Raw genomic sequence first — 21,302 nt, forward strand, 5'->3', positions numbered from 1 at the left:
CAAATCAGACAAATAAACTTGTCCCTGTCCAACCCCTATTAAAAGAGAATTGCAATAATCCAAATGTGAAGTATCCCTTCATTTCTTTATATTGTGCTAGGAAAATGGGTGCAACAATTTACTGAAAGACATGCAAAAAAAAAGTACAGTAAGGCAAAAATAGTTTGTACAGTTCTGTACTATTAAAAGTCGATACTTGATAGAACCGCCTTTATTCCCCAGCACAGCAAAATCTCTTGACACTTCTTTAAGCAGTTTTCTAGGCCTCTTGAAAGACTTCCCTAAGTTTTTCTTTGTATGTTGCCTGCCTTTTGTTTGACAACATTGAGGATCTGGCTCTGGGGAGGCCGATCCATGAGTGGGGAGTGGGGTGGGTGGGTGGGGGGGGGTCACAAGTATACTTGTGACATGTGCAATGACAATAAAGTTGAGTTCTATTCAATTCTATTCATTTTTTTAAAAGTACAGCGTACTTACAATGTAAGATGTCGAAATGATGTTTATTTTTCCGCTAAATAACCAGGAAATTACACTGTAGGCTACTGCTTGTGCTTGTGCACTACATAGATTACAGTATATTTTTTTCCTTGTTTCCTGGAAAAATTACTCGTTGCTCCCTTATTCTGCTATACCTATCTTTAAATATTTATTTATAATTACTTTCTAATTTCAAATAAAACACGCTGAAATTCCATTTAATCACGGGGAAATTACGCCCTTGGTAGTGTGCCGTATTATAAAGTGCTACCAAAATGACTGTAGATTTCAGAAATCCTTCTAAAATAAATAAAAGAATCTCATGAATCACTTTGTTATGTTCTGTGCTTTTTTGTGCTAATAATACATAATACCTGTATAATAAAAAATACCACCTAAACTCACGTGCGCCATACAAATTGAAAGCTGCACACTCCGTCATCTGAAAAGTAAGTCCATGTGGTCTGCTGGTCAAACACCCACAACTGCGCCATCACCGGAGCGCCAAGGGTGCTCTGTTGACACTACATTGGGACTGCGAGAATTTTGTTTTACTTAGACGTCTCAGACTCGTGCTCCTCATAGAGGACAAGAAGGACTTGCTGGGTCCTACTGCAGAGGTCATGCGAGAGTATAGGTGAATATCCTCATAACACCAGCGGGCGGAGCAGGGCAGAGCCGACGTGGGCGGGTCAAATGGAGACGAGCTCTGGGAATGTATGTGGTAAGAGATCGGATCTACCTTGATCAGCGGTGCTGTTATGTTGCTATTGGAAGTCGTCCCTACTAAAGGGCATGCTTTGAGCTTTAGCTGCGGAACAAACGCGAAGTAAATAATGTACACGACAGAGCGCAGGCGAATGAGCCTGCGAGACTCAAAGAGGAAGGATCCAGTACGGGTGTCCGCTGGAAGTTTGTGGCAGGACTCTTTGGCGTTAGAGCTGAGCGCCAGCAACGGCTCGGGTAAACAGATCGTTTCTCCGCGTAGTCGAACCAGAGCGGTGTCAGTGGCATACATTGTCAACGAGGACGCGTCAGTGCCGCACACCGAAGAAAACTTATCACTAAAGTGTCTGAAGGAAGCCTGCGCGGACGCACACGCTCTTCTCAAAACGATTTCATTTGACAGAATTTCCCAAGGCACGACAGACATTCTGGATAGTTTCTACAATGCAGGCAAGTGACGGCATGCAGACTGTAGGGTAATGTAGCGGATATATGAGCACAGAATCATACCAAATTACGCAAGTTTACTTTTATAATCCCCCCTTACAGATGTTGCAGTGGTGGAAATGAGCGACTCCTTTTGCCAGCCTTCCCTTTTCTACCATCTTGGAGTGAGGGAAAGTTTCAGCATGACTAATAACATCATTCTGTATTGTTCTAAGCAAGATAGTGATCTGCAAGCTCATAAGGTAACACATGCTCCCATTTATTGTTACATATTGTTTATTGTATACAGTCTCATGTGCTGGAAATGGAAAATAGTTCAACAGGCTTTGCTTTATTACTGCAACTACGGTGGGATATTTTCCTGAAGGGCTAAAATATTGTTGTATCTACATTTGATTTAGAGATGGAGCTTATTTAACAGCAAAACACCCGTTAGGGTTAAAACTTTAATTTGTGCATTGTACTTAATGTGAGTAAGAGACATGGAGCCAAAAATAAAAAGCTATAGCAATTGTTATGCAATATAAAGCAAACTATGGCTGCCATTAATTCATGTTTTCATTACTGAATAAGTGTACATATTACCTTGTTAAAATAATTTCAGTGCATTCATAACAAAGCTTTAGCCTTGAAGTCATTTGTGCAACACACTTGTGACTGCTTTGTCTAGTGTCAAATGATGCTGCGGTTCCATTGTGGTCATGCAAGCTGTCCCAGCATGATATTTGATGCATCTATTGTTGTCCTGCAGGAGCAGTGTGGAAGTGACACCTTCATCCCATATGTAGTGTCACCTCAGGGCAAAGTGTTTGCCTGTGACGTTGCCATGATGACTTGTATCAAAGACCTGATGCAACCTAGTTTCCAGCTGGAGCCGCTGCTCATCCCCCTGGTTGAGAAACTGGTGCACCTGCTGAACAATGTGCACATTCAGTCCAGGTCAGACATAAACTTTAGCAGGGTGTGGTTAAACATTATTACTTATTTAAACATTATTATACAGTGAATGCATGTTCTTGAGCTTCCCACGTATGCAATGTCACTTAGCGTGTTTACAAAGGATTGTGAAATTGTGGAATGTAACACCAACACTGGACTATCTGCTGACAGTGAGTACTTCCGGGAGTCAATTAGGCATGAGATTCGCATGGCACGGGAGCGGTTCAGCGGCAGAGCCTTGAGCGAGGAGTTAAACCACATCCAGCAACGCCTGGATAGTGTAGATCTGCTTTCTCCAGATATTGTAATGAACCTATTGTTGTCCTACAGGGACGTTCAGGTATGCATTTCTAAATCTGTGTGTCTAAACTAGTGATTATTTATTAACACATTATTTTATGTTATTGAATTAAACAAAACAGCATATTGTTGTCAGAACTCAAACAGTTTTAACATTATTATGATCATATGATTGCATATCTGTTTAGCCATATTTCATTATAAAAGAGCTACTGTCAATCTGGGAGCCTTCACAAGTATTTGTATCAACAAAGAAGATCAGATTGTGTGTTTAGTGAACATATGAGCATTAACAAAAATACCTATGGGTGTGAAATTATTCACAATTGTTTGTAAATAGTAATATTTTTTATATAATAAACTTCAATGTAAATTATTAAAATTGTCAGGTGTGATTCAAGCATGATAATCATTATATTTCACTCTCTTCCACTTTTTCTCAGGATTACGATGCCATGATAAAACTGGTGGAGACTCTGGACAACCTGCCTATGTGTCAGGTGGCGAAGCATCAGAATATCAAGTTTCACTATATATTTGCTCTAAACAGGTACCAACTTGACTGCTATTGTATCTTGAGCTTGTCAGTATAGTTCTGTTGACATCTTTGGTTCACACTAGGTGCTTTTGTGTCATTGTCAGCTTGCAGAGATCTTTTAGAAAATTCATATTCACCCAAGATATGAAGTTCTTTATCATCACAGTGGTCTGTTATGACATATACCCATCCTAGGAGGAATCAGCCCGGAGATCGTGAAAAGGCTTTGAAAGAAATTCTGCCGATTGTGGAGTCAGGGAACAAGGTGGCATCAGACGTCTACTGCCTGTGTGGACGCATCTACAAGGACATGTTTATGAGCTCAGCATTCACTGATGAGTCCAGCAGAGACCAGGCCTGCTATTGGTACGCCAAGTTTGGCCATACAAAGATTTCCACATTTAAGAAAAGTGGCATTTATGTCATGTTTTCCAGACTGTTTCTTTTATATAACTTGCCAGGTATGGGAAAGCCTTTGAGACAGAGCCAACTCTTCACTCAGGCATCAACAATGTGGTCCTCCTAATAGCAGCTGGCCATGAATTTGAGACGTCTATAGAGTTGCGCAAACTAGGTGCTTTCTGTTTTTTACCTTTCCATCAGAGAAAACTTAATGTCTGTGGATTTATTGTGTCATGCATTGAATTTGATCCTTGAAATTCATTTTTTTGAAGTTTTAAATGTCTGAGATGATGTGCAGTGCCAGAAAATATATTATTAGGATTCATCATAAGCTCAGTCAAAATGAGATTAATACTAAACAGTTATTAGTTGTGTTTTAAAACGTATTTCCTGTTACAAAAACTTTGAAAAGTAGACCATGTCATTAGTGCGATAAATGTTCAACTGAGCCATAGGATATGAGTCACGTAATTGTAATACTCATTAATCCCAGTCAGTGAACACTGCACCTTTATGAATGGGGAGATTGTCATCCTGGAAGAGAGCACATCCTGGAAGAGAGGATAGAAATGTTTGCTTTTATTCTTGTCTCCAACTTGTCAAATATACCCCAAACTGTCCCAGTAAAATGCCACAGCTCACAGAGCCACCAGATCCTATCACTGCAGGAAGTAAAAATTAAGTTGTTTTTTCCCGTAATTTCTCACCCATTTGTGAGAAAATGCATTTCATTATGCTGTACACATCATATCATGTTGCTTTCAGTTGTTGGCCAATCATGTTTTGACAGTGCATAGTATTAGAAAGGCATATTACATTGTATTCAATTATTTATTTTGTTCTTAGTCCATAAATGAGATTGTAACTGTGGTCAGGGTCGTCCTCTGTTGATTTGTTAGTAACCTCTTTTGTTTTGTTTTATGATGTCAATGTCTAGGTGTGACTTTAAGCACCCTGCTGGGTAGAAAGGGTAGTCTGGAGAAGATGAAGGACTACTGGGATGTAGGTTTCTACCTTGGAGCAAACATTCTTGCAGGTGAATACAGGAAAGTCATTGAGGCCTCTGAGAAGCTCTACAGACTCAAGGCCCCTGTTTGGTGAGACTTAATCATCCATTGTTGATGAGCAGTATCAAGGTGTTTAATCAGTTACTAAGCCACATGTATTTTTATAGGATTGTTTTTATTAAAAGTGTGAAAAGCAAATAACAAATAACTGCCGAGTTCAATTTCTGTTAGGTATGTGGCATCTATTATGGAAACATACATCCTGTACCGCCGGTTTGCCAAGTTACCTGAAGTGAGATCTCCTAAACAAGATACAGTGGACTTCTGGATGGAGCTGCTTTTGCAGACCTGTAAACCCACTGCCTCATCAAACTGTTGTCCAGTAAGACCAAACACCTTACTGTAGCTGTAAATAATAAACAGGACACTCATCTTCTCACGGAGTAACTATTGATCAGGATTCAGTTCTGCTCATTTGGATTGTAAAGTTAACATGTAACAAAGCAGGAGATTCCCTGCCATTAGAAATGCATTAAACAGCCACGTAGATATTTAAAATAGATAGTACTGGAACTGGTGTTTTTCAGGTGCTCATTCTGGAGCCCACTAAACTCTTCCAACCAGCTATTGTGTCTGTGAACGAGGAGGACCAAAGTCGCACTGTCCAGCTAAAACACGCCACACGCTTAAAGGTATGTAAACTGTCTGGGCCCCCACTCTTTGAGCCACTCTCTGATTGGAATACATTTGACTCTTTGAACAAGTCATACATACGTGTGTATGAATGTATATCATATTATGTAATAAACAAGTTTTCTGTCTGAGTATACAGTCGGCTGGGTGAGTAGGCATGTTCTTTTAGAGCCACTGTGCATTTAAAACATGGTAAATGGCCTGTATTTATATAGCGCTGTACTAGTCCCTAAGGACCCCAAAGCGCTTTACATATCCAGTCATCCACCCATTCACACACACATCAATATTTGTTCCTTTTATTCTTGCATATGTATTTATTAGTATGTAAAAATGGTTTACTGTGTGTGACAAACTCTGTATTAGCTGTAAAACACTCTTTTAACCTGTGTCTAAATTTGTATTTAATTCTGCAGAAGGGCTTAAACCAGTGGACTTTCCAAGCATCTGAAATTCGGGGAGTGAGGTAAAATAGAGCAGAGCATGTGACCTTTTTGTTGATTCCTCTGTGTCTGCAGGTCAGTGTTACTGTGTACTTCAGCTGTGTCCCGTCTACCAGACAAATATTCCAGAAAAAGTCATCTGCTGGGTGACTTAACAATAAATCGTTTTATCAGGCTGTGGTATCATAGGGGGGATGATGAAAAACACATTTTCTATTAGAGCCTAGTGGGGCCTTGCTCTTTATCACTAATACTTAATACATTTGATTTACTTTTATTTACCTATAGCTCCCACTGAATTAGAAACAATAGTTATCTTCTTCAGTAGAACAAATAAGGATTAAGAGATACAGCCATGATGTCGTCTGTGCCAGTTTTATGTTCAACATATTCAAACATAAAGGTTTGTCTGTTTGAATGATTAAAACCTGTTTACGTCTTTCTCATTGCAGTGCTTCAAAGATTGATGAGCGGAGCTGCTTTCTGTATGTCCACTACAACTCGGATGATTTCCAGCTCTGCTTCCCATCTGAGATTCACTGTAAGGGGTGAGTGATTAACACTTGTGTGAGATCATGTGAATGACATCCTCGCAGATCAACTGATTTGCTAGATAAGATCTAACAGGTTGCGTGTACAGGGTGCAGAAAAACAGTCGGCATGCAAATGAAAGTAGTCAATGACTGGATGTTATTACTTGATATGAGTCATATTTCCTGTACTGTCCTTACTTGCTTTTCAGAAACCTCTTGACATAATTTAGAAAAAAAACCATCCCCGCTGAAGTAACATCTAGTACTGCACTACCACACAAGTTTCAGTTTTCTGTTTGCTGCCATATTTTTGTAGTTTTTGACAGAAGCTTATATTCACTCATGACTGGCATGAATGTCAAGTTAATTTAGAGTTTTTAATGGTTTCTTTCTCCTGTTCTTTTTCCAAGGGTGGAATGACTGTAGAACATGCATCTCTAATGACTTTTAAAAATCACAAATTGAATGAAGAAATTTGAATTTATGTTAGATATTCTGTAATTCACACAAGGTGGGAAATATACATATAGGCTCATATACACATTCACGCACTTAAATCTTTTATCAAGTTGTGCCGAAGGTCTTTTAAATTGACAAGAACAAGGTCTTAACTTCTTGTCAGTGATCATGATTGACTATAACTAGTAGTTTCTCTTTGGTAGTAAGAATTTATTTGACAGCATTCACTGGATTGACCAATACTCAGAACAACAGGAAAATCTTAGAAGCTCAGTGACGACCTAATAAGGAGAGTTTTAGATTTAACCTATTTGAGGAGGTCTTCTGGAGCCATTTCAAAAAAACTGCAGATTCAGACAATTGTATCTAAGTAAAGCTTATTTGCATAGGCTTATTTAGATGGTCCCGAAGAAGACTCAAGCTGTCACCCTCAAATGAGAGGAAATTATTTAGGCTGTTTAGGAACAGCTAAGGAACTACTAAACACTTTCCAAAATAAATGGAGTTTTACTTCACCATGAACTCAGTGGGTTCCAACCAAGAAAAAGTCCCTTCCCCAGACTAAATACCTTCAAGATTTGCTGAAATTTGCAGCTGCAAACATGGACAAGCCAAATGCCTTCTGCAGAAGGATTTTTACACTTAGATGGCCACAATGACAAGAGGTATGTTTGTAGGAGTATAGGAGAGGGACACTGTACCAGCTCTCGTGGTACAGTGTCACGGTAGTGGTAGCATCATGCTCTAAGGCTGTTTTGCTACCAGTGGTACCAGTACATTGAAAAAAGTGGATGGAATCCTTCCTTAACTTCACCATATTTGGGTGTCCCAGCAAGACAATTATCCCAAACACACAAAGCTGGTTTTAGAAGGGATAAAGCAGGCTGACAAAACTTTTGAATGGCCTTCCCAAAGTACCGACTTTAACCGTAATGAAAAGTTATGGGTTAAAAGCCACGATCATACCAGGAAACCAACCAATTCAAATGAACTCTAGCACTCCTGCCAGGAAGAGTGGTCATATATCCAGCCAGAATTATGCCAGAAGCTTGTGCCAAAAGTGTCTGGTAAAGCAAATATCAGTGGGGGGTGTACAGTATGTGTAGCCTGTATGTTTAATTTTCACTCTGTTTGGATGAGAAAAAATCCCAAATGAATTCAAAACTTCTGCACCCACTTATTGCTTTTTAAAGTTATGCATGCTGTGCAATCATTCCACCCTGGAAAACAGAATAATTGAATGAAATCGATAAAAGCCCAATATGATCAAACATCCATGCCCATTATGAGTGTAAATGAGTTCCTGACCACAGCTGCATATAATAGAGTTTGTTTGTTTTTTTCCTATTAACACACTGCCAAATATAACATCCTGCTTTTCCTGTTTTCACTGGTATGTTTTCTTTTAAACAAATTAAGTTAAAATGAAACAAACTGTGATAAATAGAACTCATGAGGGATTACTTGTAAGCAAAATATCCACATTTTCTAATTTCAGTCTCACATCAACCTTTTCTATCACTTGTTTTTTTTAATTACCAGAGACAATATCAGGCTTCTCATTCACATCTATTCAAATTTGATCAGCCATTGAAAATAAATATGAATTTTATTGTAGCTACTTGCAGTTGTGTATTTTGGTGTGTGTGAACCAGTGTGGCTAACAGCCAAAAACCTATCAATCTGTTTATAAGTAAATCCCTCAGCAGAAATCTACAGGGACCTCTTCACTTGAGCTGATGTTTACTGAAAGTATATTTAAATTTATGCTGCAGTGAGAAATATTTTTATGTATGTCTCTTCTCTACCTAGTTTCTGTGAGTTGGTAAACTCCCTTCTCCAGGAGGCTGAAAACCATGTTCAAGATATAGAACATACACTCGGAGAAATACTAGAGGTCAGTTACAGTTCCTTCTATATCCGGATGGAATATGTGTTCTATTTTAGGTCTGTGCTAAAAAAAGTGAATGCCATTTTAGTTAGAACTGAGCTACTCTTGCAGACGTGGTTTTAACGTGTGTTTCACTCTCATAAAACCATGCTTAAAGTTAAAATTTGAAAAGCCAGTGTTATTTATAAAGAATATATCAAATCTATGTCTGTCAGAACTGCCTTAACTCTACATGACAAAGCAAATATATTTGATATTTTGCTCCATATTGACATGATAGTGTCACATGGCTGCTGGAGATTTGTCGATTGCAAATCCACAATGCAAACATCCTATTTCACCACATCCCAAAGGTGCTCTAGTGCATTGAGATATGTTAAAAAAAATATTAAATCACTTCCACCAGCTTGAATCACTGGTGCAAAGCAAGATGCATCCTTGCCTTTTGCATTCAAAAGAAACTCATATGTTTCTTGTAGTAAGTAGTACTAGTGAGAGAGTAACTGGGTAAACTAGAAAAACATTGGTGGGAAGAAATGCTCAAAATGCTGTTTTGATTCATTTAAGGTGGGGACCCCATGCAAAGTGTAGCCTAAGTTTCTGGTTCTTAGTTTCCTGTTTTAGTGAGTTTTTATTTGAGTTACTGTTGCCTTAGTATCAGCTCAGAACAGTGTGGACAGTCTCCTCTGACAACTGGCGTTAACAAGCCATTTCTGTCCAGAGAACTACTGCTCACTCAATATTTTCTCTTTTTTGGACCATTTTGTGCAAACTAGACATGGTTGTTCAGGAAAATCCCCATAGATCAGCAGTTTCTGAAATACTCAGACAAGGCTGGTCTAAATATGAATCATACTGACTTCAAAATCACTTATATGACATATATTCCCCAGTCTGATGCTTGGTTGGAATTTCAGCAGGTAGTCATTTCCATCTCTGCAAATCCCGCCATTCTCTGCTGAACTCTGGCATCAACAAGGCGTTTTATCCAGAGAACAGACACTCACTGGATATTTTCTTTTTTCAGATCCTTCTTTGTAAGCCTTAAAGAGGAAAATCTTAGTGCGTCACCAGTTTGTGGAAAACTCAGACCAGCCTTTCTGGCACCAACGCCCATGCTCTTTTTAAAGTCACTTAAATTTCTCCACATTCTGGTGTTCATTTCCTACTACATCATGTCGTTTTCACCATGCTTGCGTAATAAAATACAATAAGCTGCTGCCATGTTATTGACAGATGACATATTTGCATTAAATATTGATCAGGTATTTGTGAGTTCATGAGTATAGTAAAACCTTTAGCAGATGTCGCATTTTGCCTTATTTAAACCTCTGAATGAAGGTCTCCTTAAGTTCCTAAAATTCTGTTTCCATTCACTCTATACTGATTCTTACTGATTCTCATTCTACAGTATATCTATGAGACCAATGAGAATGGTGACAAGGTAATACTTGGTAAAGGAACTTATGGTGTAGTGTATGCTGGAAGGGACCTGAGCAACCAAGTACGCATCGCCATCAAAGAGATCCCCGAGAAGGACAGCACGTAAGAAAACACATATGTTACCCTTCTGATGTTGTCACTTTCAGATTACGCTGTAGTCAACAAAATCTGCTCAGTTACAGTAATAATATGATAGCGTTTAGGTAGTGTTAACCACATGAAAAGAAAAATACACTGTCGACTCTAGACAGACGTGGAAAAAAACCTTCTATATGTAGCAAAATATTTATTGCTTTTGCAAACTTTTAAGGCAAAGGTTTAAGCGATTAAGTCCCTTTAAATAGTTTGTTTATACATCCAAAATCCAAACCTACTTGTGGTATATTGTTTATAACTCCTTTTTAATGATGGAAATGAAAAGAGGCCTAAATTAGACAATGCAAATCACTTGTACAAACACAACAATCTCACAGCAGCACCTTTATTCTTTTGTGTTGATTAGGTATTCGCAGCCCCTGCATGAGGAGATTGCTCTGCACAAGAGGCTTAAACACAGGAATATTGTCCAGTACCTGGGCTCTGTCAGTCAGGATGGTTTCATCAAGATCTTCATGGAAGAAGTACCTGGGGGTAAAAAGATGACATTTGATCTTCTAACACTCCTAGCAATAAGAGTGCCTGTCATTACTAAATCGTTACTGTAATATAAATCAAAGCTTCAAAAAAGTTTTTGTTTGATTTTTTTTAAATTTCACATCTGTTTGTGGAAAGAGCTGTTATCACAAATGTAAATGTGTAATTAATCAGTTTGCTCATATGTAATCAACAAGCAAATAATTATCCTCTTTTTTTTTTCTTTTTCTTTTTTTTTTTTGTGTCCCGTTTAGATCTTTAGCCATCAGAATTGTTGTCTTAAGGCCAAGAAAGATGCCAAGCGGATTTATTTTACCAAGTGGATCATCATGGCCTTGCCATATTGGTCCATTTGATTGACCTTTATTATAATTGTGAATTTATTTTATTTTCAGTTGCTACAGGGACAGACATAACTGTGGGATAGGACAGGGGGAAAGAATGAAAGAAAACCAAAGGGGAGAAGAGACGGTGAGAAGGGGGGGAAGAAAGAAAAAAACAAACAAACAAAAAAAACAAAACACCTGGGTCACCTGTATGGAGAAAAAAAAACAGAAGAGAAAGCAAACAACAAAGAGCAACATAATAAAAAAAACGGCACCATCACAAAAAACTAGCTAGCAGTAGATATCAGTAGATACTAAATAATAAACAATATTGTGCAGCACGCAAGATAGACAGCGCACAATGTGCTTTGAGGCAGCAGCCAAGAAAGCTAATTATCCTCTGACGTAATGAAATTAGGTCACGGGGTGGAGCGATGTGGTTTGGGAAATCAGAGACATGGCGTCAAGCACAGGTTCCTGAGAAATTCTTAAACACACACAAGCCTTGATGTTCCCAATAAGTCTGTTTCCTTGCTTTCTGTGTGCTATTTGTCGTGGGCTTCAGGGAAATCATGTGACCAGAATTGTAATGCATGTGTGATTATGTAACATCTACTGGAAGCCAGTTTTAAAGAAGTGGGTGGTTCTGAAGACATCCTGTTCAGTGGAGGAAAATGTTTACAGAAAATGGTGTGATTGTGTGAAAAACATCTTGAACCGATTTCTGATTAGAAACGTGCACAGTCCTAATCCATTGCTTTGTTTGATTGTGCCAAATGTAATGGAGAAACAGTTATTTTAGTTGTGCATGTGATATCATTATTGCATCTTTTTTAAAACTAATAACCTTGTCAGGCGCTGGTTTAGTTCAGTGCGTGAGCGGCTGACCGTATGGGACGTGGCTCGAAATCAGTGGCGTGGGTCACCTTGTGAAATTATGCATTTCCTCTTACAGGTAGCTTGTCTTCTCTTTTGCGCTCGAAATGGGGTCCTCTGAAAGACAACGAGCCCACCATCATTTTCTACACCAAGCAGATACTTGAGGGTCTAAAGTACCTTCATGAGAATCAGATAGTCCACAGAGACATCAAGGTGAGCAGATCACCTTTGGCCTTGTGGCAAATAGTTTTCTGGTCTACTGTGTCTTAAAGTTTAGCTTTGTGGTATTCACTGGTTTTGTTCCTTATGCAGGGTGACAATGTACTGATCAACACTTATAGTGGAGTTTTGAAGATATCTGATTTTGGAACCTCCAAACGGTTAGCAGGGATTAACCCCTGTACTGAAACATTTACTGGTAAGTTGACAATTATGACATTATTAAAAGATTGTTATTATTAAAACATTTTTACACGTGAACTCCTCACAGTAGTGGAACTTTCACTTTTCTGGTGGATTTTCAATAGGAACTCTGCAGTACATGGCCCCTGAGATTATAGACCAAGGACTTCGGGGTTATGGGAAGCCGGCAGATATCTGGTCTCTAGGGTGCACTATCATAGAAATGGCAACAGGCAAAACACCCTTTCATGAGCTGGGAAGTCCCCAGGCAGCCATGTTCAAGGTAAAAAAAAAAGGAGTTGTGTTTTCTACGTAAGTTAAAAATGCTCACAGTGGACTTTACACATAAGGACATTTGGCAGATTGCAGCATTGTGGAATGCCTGGAATTATATTTCATGGAACATTCGGGAGACTTTTCCTTTGAAGACTTTTACATTTCACGATCATTGTTTATTTAGTTTTTACAAGTACCAGGTGGATATTAGATTGATTAGATATACAAAGTTTTAAATTCAGTTACACTTTAGGTGCATAATTATTTGCACAACACAATTCTGTGTAGTTTTGCCTCTGTACAGCCTGACAGTGGTGCACATTTTCATATAGTCCCCCCACTATCAGACCAAGTGCTTACACAAAATAACATAACTAAAGTATAAAAACTCCTTTTTAACACTTGGATGAAAATCATTTGCAGTCAGTGACACACAATAACATCTTACACAATAACATGGTCCAGAAGCAGAATGACAAAAATTGTGTAATTTTCTCAAAACTCATCCTCCTAATACATATGAACCCAGACAAAGAGAGCTATCAGCATAGCGTAAGAGCTAGCACAGCACAAGAATCTCAAAGCAGAATGTTTCAATGAACCTTTAAAAATTCCCAACTAGGTTGGCATGTTTAAGATCCACCCCAAGGTTCCAGAGTGCATGTCAGATGAGGCCAAGGGTTTCATCATGAACTGTTTCGTGCCAAATCCAGATGAAAGAGCCACAGCAGCAGAACTGCTTCAGGACCATTTCCTAAAGTCGTCTACGAAGAAAAAAGCTAAAGCTGTTCAGGAATCCCTGTCTATAAGTGAGAAATACACTTAAAATACACACATTTCACCTCGTACCCATTTTTGCTTTCTATAGCAATGATGCAGAGTATCTAAACCCTATTTCTTACAGCTGACTATCAGCGCAGTATGTCTGTGCCTATCTCCATCCTTGTGGAGGATACTGATTCTTACTCTGACTTGATTGACCTGTCTTGTTCTCTGGACCTGACGAGGTCGCAGTCCTCTCTCAGAGCAGAAGAAATCTCAGAGAGCCCACCGAGCACCAACAGCTTCCTGTTGTGAGTAAGATTATTCCTCAAAAGAAACTCAAAACCTTTTCATTTGTGCGCAAACTATGATTGTATTGGATCTTACTTTACTGGTAAACCACACTGAGGTTCGTTCTTCACAGTCCTATAACTTGTGAAAAAAGGCTATAATGCAAAATTCCCCATGCCATTATTAAATAATACATCTGATGTGTTACTGATAGCCATATCTACATTTTTCTATCATACAATGGTTATTGCAGCATGTTCGTGGCTTATCTGTGCCATTTATGTTTGTTTGCATTCAATTTTTCCAGAATACCAGATGACTCCACATCAGACATGAGCAGTCCATCCTCAACAGAGGAGAGTACTGGCCTTTTTATGCTGAGAAAGGACAGTGAGAGGAGAGCCACGCTGCACAAAGTTCTCACTGACTACATAAGCCATGTTGCGTCTAGTATACAACAGTCTGTGCCTCAGGTGGGTAAAGAAAAGTTACCGCACTGTCAAATTCTGTTATAGAATTGCTCTTCAATTCTGAGACTGAGATGGATTTTAGTTCTCTAATAATGAATAGCTCTTTATAATTAAGTATTTGAAAGCTTATCAATATCTGCATGTTTAAACTATTAGGTACACGTTGACAGTACGGGGTTGTGAGACTCTGTGATACTAGTCCCCTCCGAAGGTGCTCTATTTGATTAATATCTGGCTGACACTGACACATTCTTTCATGTTGTTTCCATCAAACTCTGACCTTAAAATCCAAATATCAAAGCAGAAAAATTACTGTGAACTGCAGCCTCAGTTTCCTGTTCTTAGCCGACAGAAGTGGTACCTGTCTTTTGCTGTTGTGGCTATCTGGTCAATCTCTAATTTCTGGCATCACCAAAAAATTTCTGCCCAATTTCTGTCTCATGTTACACATATTTTCTTTTTATCTGACCATTCTCTGGAAACCCTAGAAATGGTAGTGTAATGGTAGATCCCAGTAGATCAGCAGTTTCTGAAATACTCACACCAGCGTGTCTGGCAACAACATTTAAAAACATTCAAAGTCAATGAAATCACCTTTCTTCTCCATTCTGGTGCACGGTTTGAACTTCAGCAGGTCATCTTGATTATTTCTGTGTGCCTTAGTTCATTGAATTGGTGACATGTGTTTGGCTGATTAGATAGTTGAGTAAATGAGCAGTAGCAAACATATTTAGCAAAGTACCTGGTGAGTGTATAGGCCATACCAAATGAACCGATTCCTTTGTAATCTACTATTAACATATTGCCTTACACGTATTGCGCCACCGACATTGCAAACTAAAGAAATAGGAATGTAAAGCCAAAGAATGTACAAGCTAAGGTTACCTGTTTAGCTAAAACCTGTGGGAGTTTCCCTCATGACGGTTTTGGTCCTTAAATGCTCTTATATTATTATCTTATGTTTGATAAGATGTTTCTTGAGGATAAATAAAGTTTCTATGTTTCTTTTTCCTTTCTTTCCATCTACTTCTTTCCAGTTATGTACTGTTCCTCTATAAAAACCTTCAGATTTTTCTTTGCATCACAATTTTTAACCATACTTTTACAATAAGAGTTAATAAAAGATGTTAGTGTATCTCGTTTTATGCATTTAGGTTAGAATTTGTTTTGAGCAGAGCATTTTTTTCTTATAATCGTGAAATTTTTGTCATTACTAAAGGAGAAATGACCATTAATAGGAACATTGTTATCAATAACAGATCACAGTGAAAAAGACCATTACTCTCCAGCTGAAAAGAACTACAGAGAGATGAAGTAGATGGGTTTATATACTTTGAAAACAAGAACTGCAGAATGTATCCTGATTTTAAAGTCTGCCTTTCTCTGTTAAAAGTATGGTGATGGCTCCTCGATCACTCCAGACCACATCACCAAACTCGTTATTTGTTTGCGTGACAACATCCATTCCCCGGACAGGAAGCAGCTTACCAGCGGCTTGCTGGAGCTTCGAGCTACGCTCGTAGCTGCCTCAGTGCCTCTGAACAGCCTACAGGTGGTGCTATTTAACTTCCAAGATGCAGTAAGTTACTTCGGAGCCCAAAGCCAGATTTTGCTGGTGATTGCACTTCACTTTCAAGATTTTTTTATTTAGCAATTACATCACAATTGAGAATAAGCCTCCTTATATTCATACAAAGCCTTCTGACCATAGGTGAAAAAAGTGTTGAAGCAACAAAAGGTGAAACCTCATTGGATGTTTGCTCTGGACAATCTGCTGAGACAGGCAGTACAGGATGCCATAACTGTATTACTGCCAGGTAAAGTAGGCATGTGCTTCATTCCATAATCTGTTTAACATTTTTTGTTGAGTAGAAAGAAACAACAACATAGTGGTAAGAGTGTTTGCCAGAGGAACATTGTATTTCATTGTATTTTTATTTCATTTACATTTAAATTTATTTATTTTCTTGCCTGTTGATTTTTTTTAATTTATTCATTTATATTTCTTACTTATCTGTTTTTCTAATACTAATTTACCCTTTGCCTTTCAGAACTCAAACTCCATCTGCAGTCCTCATTCGAGAGTGAGGACAACACCTCTGAGGAGCTGTTTGCCGATCCAGACACTCCTGTAGCTCTAGTCCCTGACCAGCTGGTGGCACCAGCATACACACAGCAGCCAGATCCAGCAAATGACGTGCTGCCTAGAGCCAACCCTAAACCTGCAGACTTCAACCTTAACACCAACTGGCCACTCAGCGAGAACCTGAGAGATCTGCGACTGGAGACCAGAAGGTTTATTTCGCCTGTCACCTTTATCGTTCAGAGAATCTACAGGTTTATTAGATTCTCTGAACAAACTACATACATACATAAAATACATTTTTATTTTTTGTTTTCTCAGCTTTCTTTTCCTCATATTTCCTGTAAAATAGAATAATCGTGACTAACATTCCTATTAGGTGTACACAGTGATTCATTTAATTTTGGGTTGCAGGGCTTTCTGCTGCGTGTTAAGGCTATTTGTGTTGTGTTTCAGACTGCTGAATCATCTAAGCGAGAAGGAGACAGAGTATCAGGAGCTACTAAAGAACTCTCTCTGGAGAAAACAACAGCAAATAGATGCACTGAGGAAAGAATCAGTCAATGAGGGTAATGTTGTTTTAATGCCAAAACGTGTTACATCTTACGAAATACTAGCACAGTAACTGCTGTGTTACAGTAAGCACTTCTTTCCCCACTCACCTCTTTTCACTCTCTTCTCCCGCATGTCATTTTTTTGTCATCTCTCTCTCATAATGTGTATTTTTTCCTGTCTATCCCGGCTCCCTTCTCTTTCTCCTCACCCTCCAGCTGGTCATGGCAGATGGGTGCCCCTCCCTGAGCCTGGTTCTGCTGAAGGTTTTTTCCTGTTAAAAGGCAGTTTTTCCTTCCCACTGTCGTAAAGGGCCCACTCATGAGGGACTGCTTGATTGTTGGGGTTTTCGCCAATACTATGGGTTTTACCTTACAGTACACAGGGAATTGAGGTGACTGTTATTGTGGATTTGTGGTTTATAAAGAAGCTTGAACTGAACTGAATTGTGTCTGTGATCGTGCGTTTTTCTGCAAGCTGACTTGTGCCAAATAAAGGCAGCCTGCTTTATTTTCCTGATTTGAAATATTTACAAAAGGCTATATCACTGAAGTGTATTCTCCTGATTTGCTATATCCTGAACTAAATTAGACTTGAATCTGAACCATTCCTTTAGATGATGAAATTTTCTTGAATATTTGAATATTCTGTTTGTACACCACAATCAAACCTCTAACCCTAGAAAATTAATTCAAGTTTTGCAAAAAAAATTTTTCTACTAGATATGAGACAGTAAACAAAGATGTTTAATAGTTATTTGAGGAGCACTGAAGTTATTCTCTCGCCTTTTATCAGACAAACATCAACACAAGCTGCGACATGAGCAGTATCATAGGAAGGGACCAAGCCTTCTTTGGATTATCAGTACACTCAGTGATTCTAATTATTATTTCTTAACATCTGCACCAAGCAATCCCTACCACACCTTAGCTACAGGCTGATGGCGGATTTCTGCCTGGCTAGTTGCTGTCAGAGGCGTTGGCTGCCAGATCAGCTGCTAATGTGCTCAAACTTGACTTGTTAGTTTGTATAATGATTATACGGGCTGGCTGCCGAAGACGCTTTTGTTGTGTGTAACATTAACACCATTAAATACACCATGTGTTTATGAGTGTCTGAGAAAACCTAATGGTTGTAACTCTGTGCATTATAGATGTGGAGTTGGCTTCACAGAAAAGCTCCAGACCAGAGAAGAAAGCCTTAGCGCGCTGGCTAAAGACGGTCCCCGTAGATCAAGACACTATCAACAAGGTAAATTCAGCAAAAGCTCAACTTTGCCTTTTTTTTTTTTACACCCCTAAGGCTTCTTCGTGTTACTCATCCACCTGGTATTAATCCACACCTCTGTGATCCTGTTTTCCAGTTGCTCGCTCATGAGTTCACCTTGGACTGTCTCCTCCGTATGGCCGCCAAGGATGACTTGATGTACTGTGGAATAAGGTGAGCTGCCTCCATGCATCACCCCCTCAAAGCACGAAGTCTACACCGTTATTTTAAGTTTCATCATAAGTTTAAGCAAAGTGACATTGCACATGAATGTGAGTCCACTGTTGCTGTTGCAGAGGCGGCATGCTGTGTCGAATCTGGGCAGCTGTAACAGCTTACCGGAAGACCCAGCTCAGCACGCACAATGAGGACAGCGAGGACACCCTTCTTTAATGGCTGCTGATGTTACATATCAAAGGGCAGGTTCATAGACAGGCTGGCCCTGTGTGTGGTCTGGAGGAACAGAGGCATTTCAGGTTGCTGATGTAAAGCAGATTAAATTTTGAAAACATTTTTAAACTGTGAATGTACTATAAAGGAGCATCAGAAGCTTTTTACTGAAAAGCTAAGTCATGTCAAAATGTTATTTTGTTATATTATGTTTTTACATTTTATCTGGGTGTCAGAAGGTAGAGCTTTAATTGTATCTTCAGAAGATATTTCATCTAGTGACGCTGTTTTCCTGTTTCACAGAAAGCTGAGCAGGATTTGAAGTTATTAGAGACTATGTATAAGACTAACCTGTATTCCTGGTTTGGAAAACAAATGTTATTTGTACTATAAGCCCTTATAAATTAATTCAAATAATAAACAGGAAGCATTTTTTAACAGTCATTCAGACTGGCTTGTTATCTCCACACAGTCCTTTGTTTCTAACAGGGAGAAGGTTTTTTTCAGGGTGTGATGTAGCATGGAAGAAGTGATGTAGTGGTGAACAGTCTTTAAATTCCACACGCGTTTCCTCATCTGTTTTCACTGTGTTGACGTCTCCTTAGAGACAGTGACGTGAACTTTGTGTGTGTTGGTCGATATGTGTGATGCATGTGTCTGAGAAGGTCTATTGTATGACTTTTTGCTGTTCTGGGTGGTTTCATGCTGTCTAGTACTTAGTTCTTCAGTTTATGAAAAAGAGTTAAATTTTAAGTCTAGACATGAGAAACTGGGCTCGAGTAAAATGACGAGACTTAAAAAATGAAGAAAAAGATCAGGAGTGTGACATTTCAGAATAAGTTAGGCAAACAATCTTTAGAGAAGAATGAGGAGATTCTGAGGATGTTCTTTATTTTAATAGGAGGGACAGAAAGGCAGTTTAATGTCATATGCTTGTTAACTCCATTCTCTTTCAGTAGGGATGTGACTTCAGTGGAAGCATTGGGCTGGCTCCTGCTAGCCATAGTACTCACTATTGTGAGTACTATTCGAATGATATGCAAAAATACATGTTGCCAAATAATAGCTAGTTTGCTTTTTAAGTCCAACCCTCTATAGCAAACATAAAAGCATTTTCCACAGAGTGATGTACATTAATATGCAATACACAACAAATGTGGTATTTGACCTACAATCTGCAAAGTCAGAATGGAAAGGCAGTCCTCTCTGGAGATCTGTGGATACCTCCTGCATAGAGTTTAAGAGAAAATCCCTTAATAAAGAATAAAAAGAAAATGCAAAAAATGTGAACGGATGAATCCACTATCAGAACATCTAACTATAATTACAATTTTCTATGGTATACTTGCAATATTAAACACTACCGAGATACTAATTAAAATCCACTGTAGCTCATATATCACTCGTACTATAATTCAAAACTGGCATTTCCCTTTCCTGTGTTCACAGATTTATGATATGCTTCATTTATTCGTTGTCATAAGGTCTGAAAAGCTCTTCACAGACTTGGCCAAAATACTGATTACGTCTGTCTGGCAGTAAAGATCAAAAGCTCTGATTTACCTTTGGACTAATTTAATGGGCTCAGCAAATCGGAAGGTGTATCAGTAAATCAAGTAAGGCATCTTTCTCTTGTGTCCTTGGATGCTGCCTCAGAGAAAAGTAATCGCCCTGCTCGAGTATTATCAACCAGTTTTAACAGATTTGACCATCTCCTATCTCCAGATCCTTGCTACCTATTATTTGTTTATCAAAGCATGCAAGATACACAAAGAAGGATTCTCTTTATAGTTGATATTTAAAATATATGTATTTATAACTTCTGTATTCACCTCGACTTTTAAATAAATCTGTTTTTGAGATTTGAGTGTTCAAATGTATTTCTTTTAGGTAAAATGACAAAAGGTGGTTGCTGTTATGTCTGGCACACTAACACTCACATGAATTCTTAACAGTGAGTCACATTGCCTTAAAGAAACAACACAGGCAGCAGGAGCCATATTAGATTCATTTCCTGATACACATAATTGAATGTAATGTGAATGTATCCCCCTGAGTCTCGCTTGTTTGAATAAGCTTTAAATCACAGTAGCATTAGGATTGTACAGCTAATAGCATGCAAACTGTTGGCTTTGATCAGCCAGTACGCCGTGTGTGGAGAGAGTAAAGTCGAGGTTACATTATGTTTTTCATTATTCACACTGACAGTCCAATTCTCTTTTTATTGAACATATAAATCTGAAATATACTATTTGTGTTGTTATTTCTGCACTGTCTGTTTATCTATTCTGTTAAGTATATTAAGAGCAATGAATAAAGCTCAGTTCCTTGTATCTGTACACTTATTTGGCAAATAAATCTAATTCTGTTTTTCTCAAATGAGACTTATAAATTGCTGCATATCCTTTAGTCTGTGCTTCCTGCATTTCTAAAGGAATCATGTTTGTGTTGCCTTATCACTGTTCATTCTCCTCTTTCCTTAATCCCTTCATTTCTGTTCTGTCAGGAGGTGGAGCTAAGCTACTGATATGCAAATAACAGGGACTGTCAGGGGGATTTTGGGCAGGCTCTTGGGGGTAGGGTGGGGGGGATTGAGGACGACACACTGGGAGGCCCAGAAGCTCCAGGGATTACTGAGCTCACCCTGTTTGCCATCCCCCAAAGGACAGGTAAC

At 38.7% G+C, this 21,302-nt stretch overlaps 1 protein-coding gene across 2 annotated transcripts; it reads left to right on the forward strand.

Annotated features, from left to right (window-relative positions):
- Positions 1 to 965: 965 nt before the first annotated feature.
- On the forward strand, positions 966 to 20,472 carry LOC102204013 (mitogen-activated protein kinase kinase kinase 5). 2 transcript variants are annotated; one of them, XM_005736095.1, is made up of 28 exons: positions 966 to 1,653; positions 1,753 to 1,892; positions 2,402 to 2,589; positions 2,761 to 2,929; positions 3,333 to 3,439; positions 3,623 to 3,793; positions 3,889 to 4,001; positions 4,767 to 4,926; positions 5,068 to 5,218; positions 5,424 to 5,528; positions 5,946 to 5,995; positions 6,425 to 6,520; positions 8,777 to 8,861; positions 10,267 to 10,400; positions 10,801 to 10,928; positions 12,213 to 12,349; positions 12,449 to 12,554; positions 12,664 to 12,821; positions 13,437 to 13,623; positions 13,719 to 13,887; positions 14,175 to 14,340; positions 15,731 to 15,952; positions 16,049 to 16,154; positions 16,389 to 16,632; positions 16,877 to 16,989; positions 18,126 to 18,223; positions 18,336 to 18,412; positions 18,535 to 20,472. In XM_005736095.1, the coding sequence occupies exons 1-28, from the start codon at positions 1,314 to 1,316 to the stop codon at positions 18,629 to 18,631; spliced, it is 4,017 nt and encodes a 1,338-aa protein (XP_005736152.1). In that variant the 5' UTR covers positions 966 to 1,313; the 3' UTR covers positions 18,632 to 20,472. The 2 variants fall into 2 exon arrangements, with proteins under 2 accessions (XP_005736152.1, XP_005736153.1); XM_005736096.1 differs by having other exon boundaries at positions 15,731 to 15,916.
- The last annotated feature ends 830 nt before the right edge of the window (positions 20,473 to 21,302 follow it).

The sequence above is a fragment of the Pundamilia nyererei genome, unplaced genomic scaffold (genome assembly GCF_000239375.1).
Source record: "Pundamilia nyererei isolate P.nyererei 1_Seehausen unplaced genomic scaffold, PunNye1.0 scaffold00067, whole genome shotgun sequence".
In the NCBI taxonomy this organism is placed as follows: Eukaryota; Metazoa; Chordata; class Actinopteri; order Cichliformes; family Cichlidae; genus Pundamilia; species Pundamilia nyererei.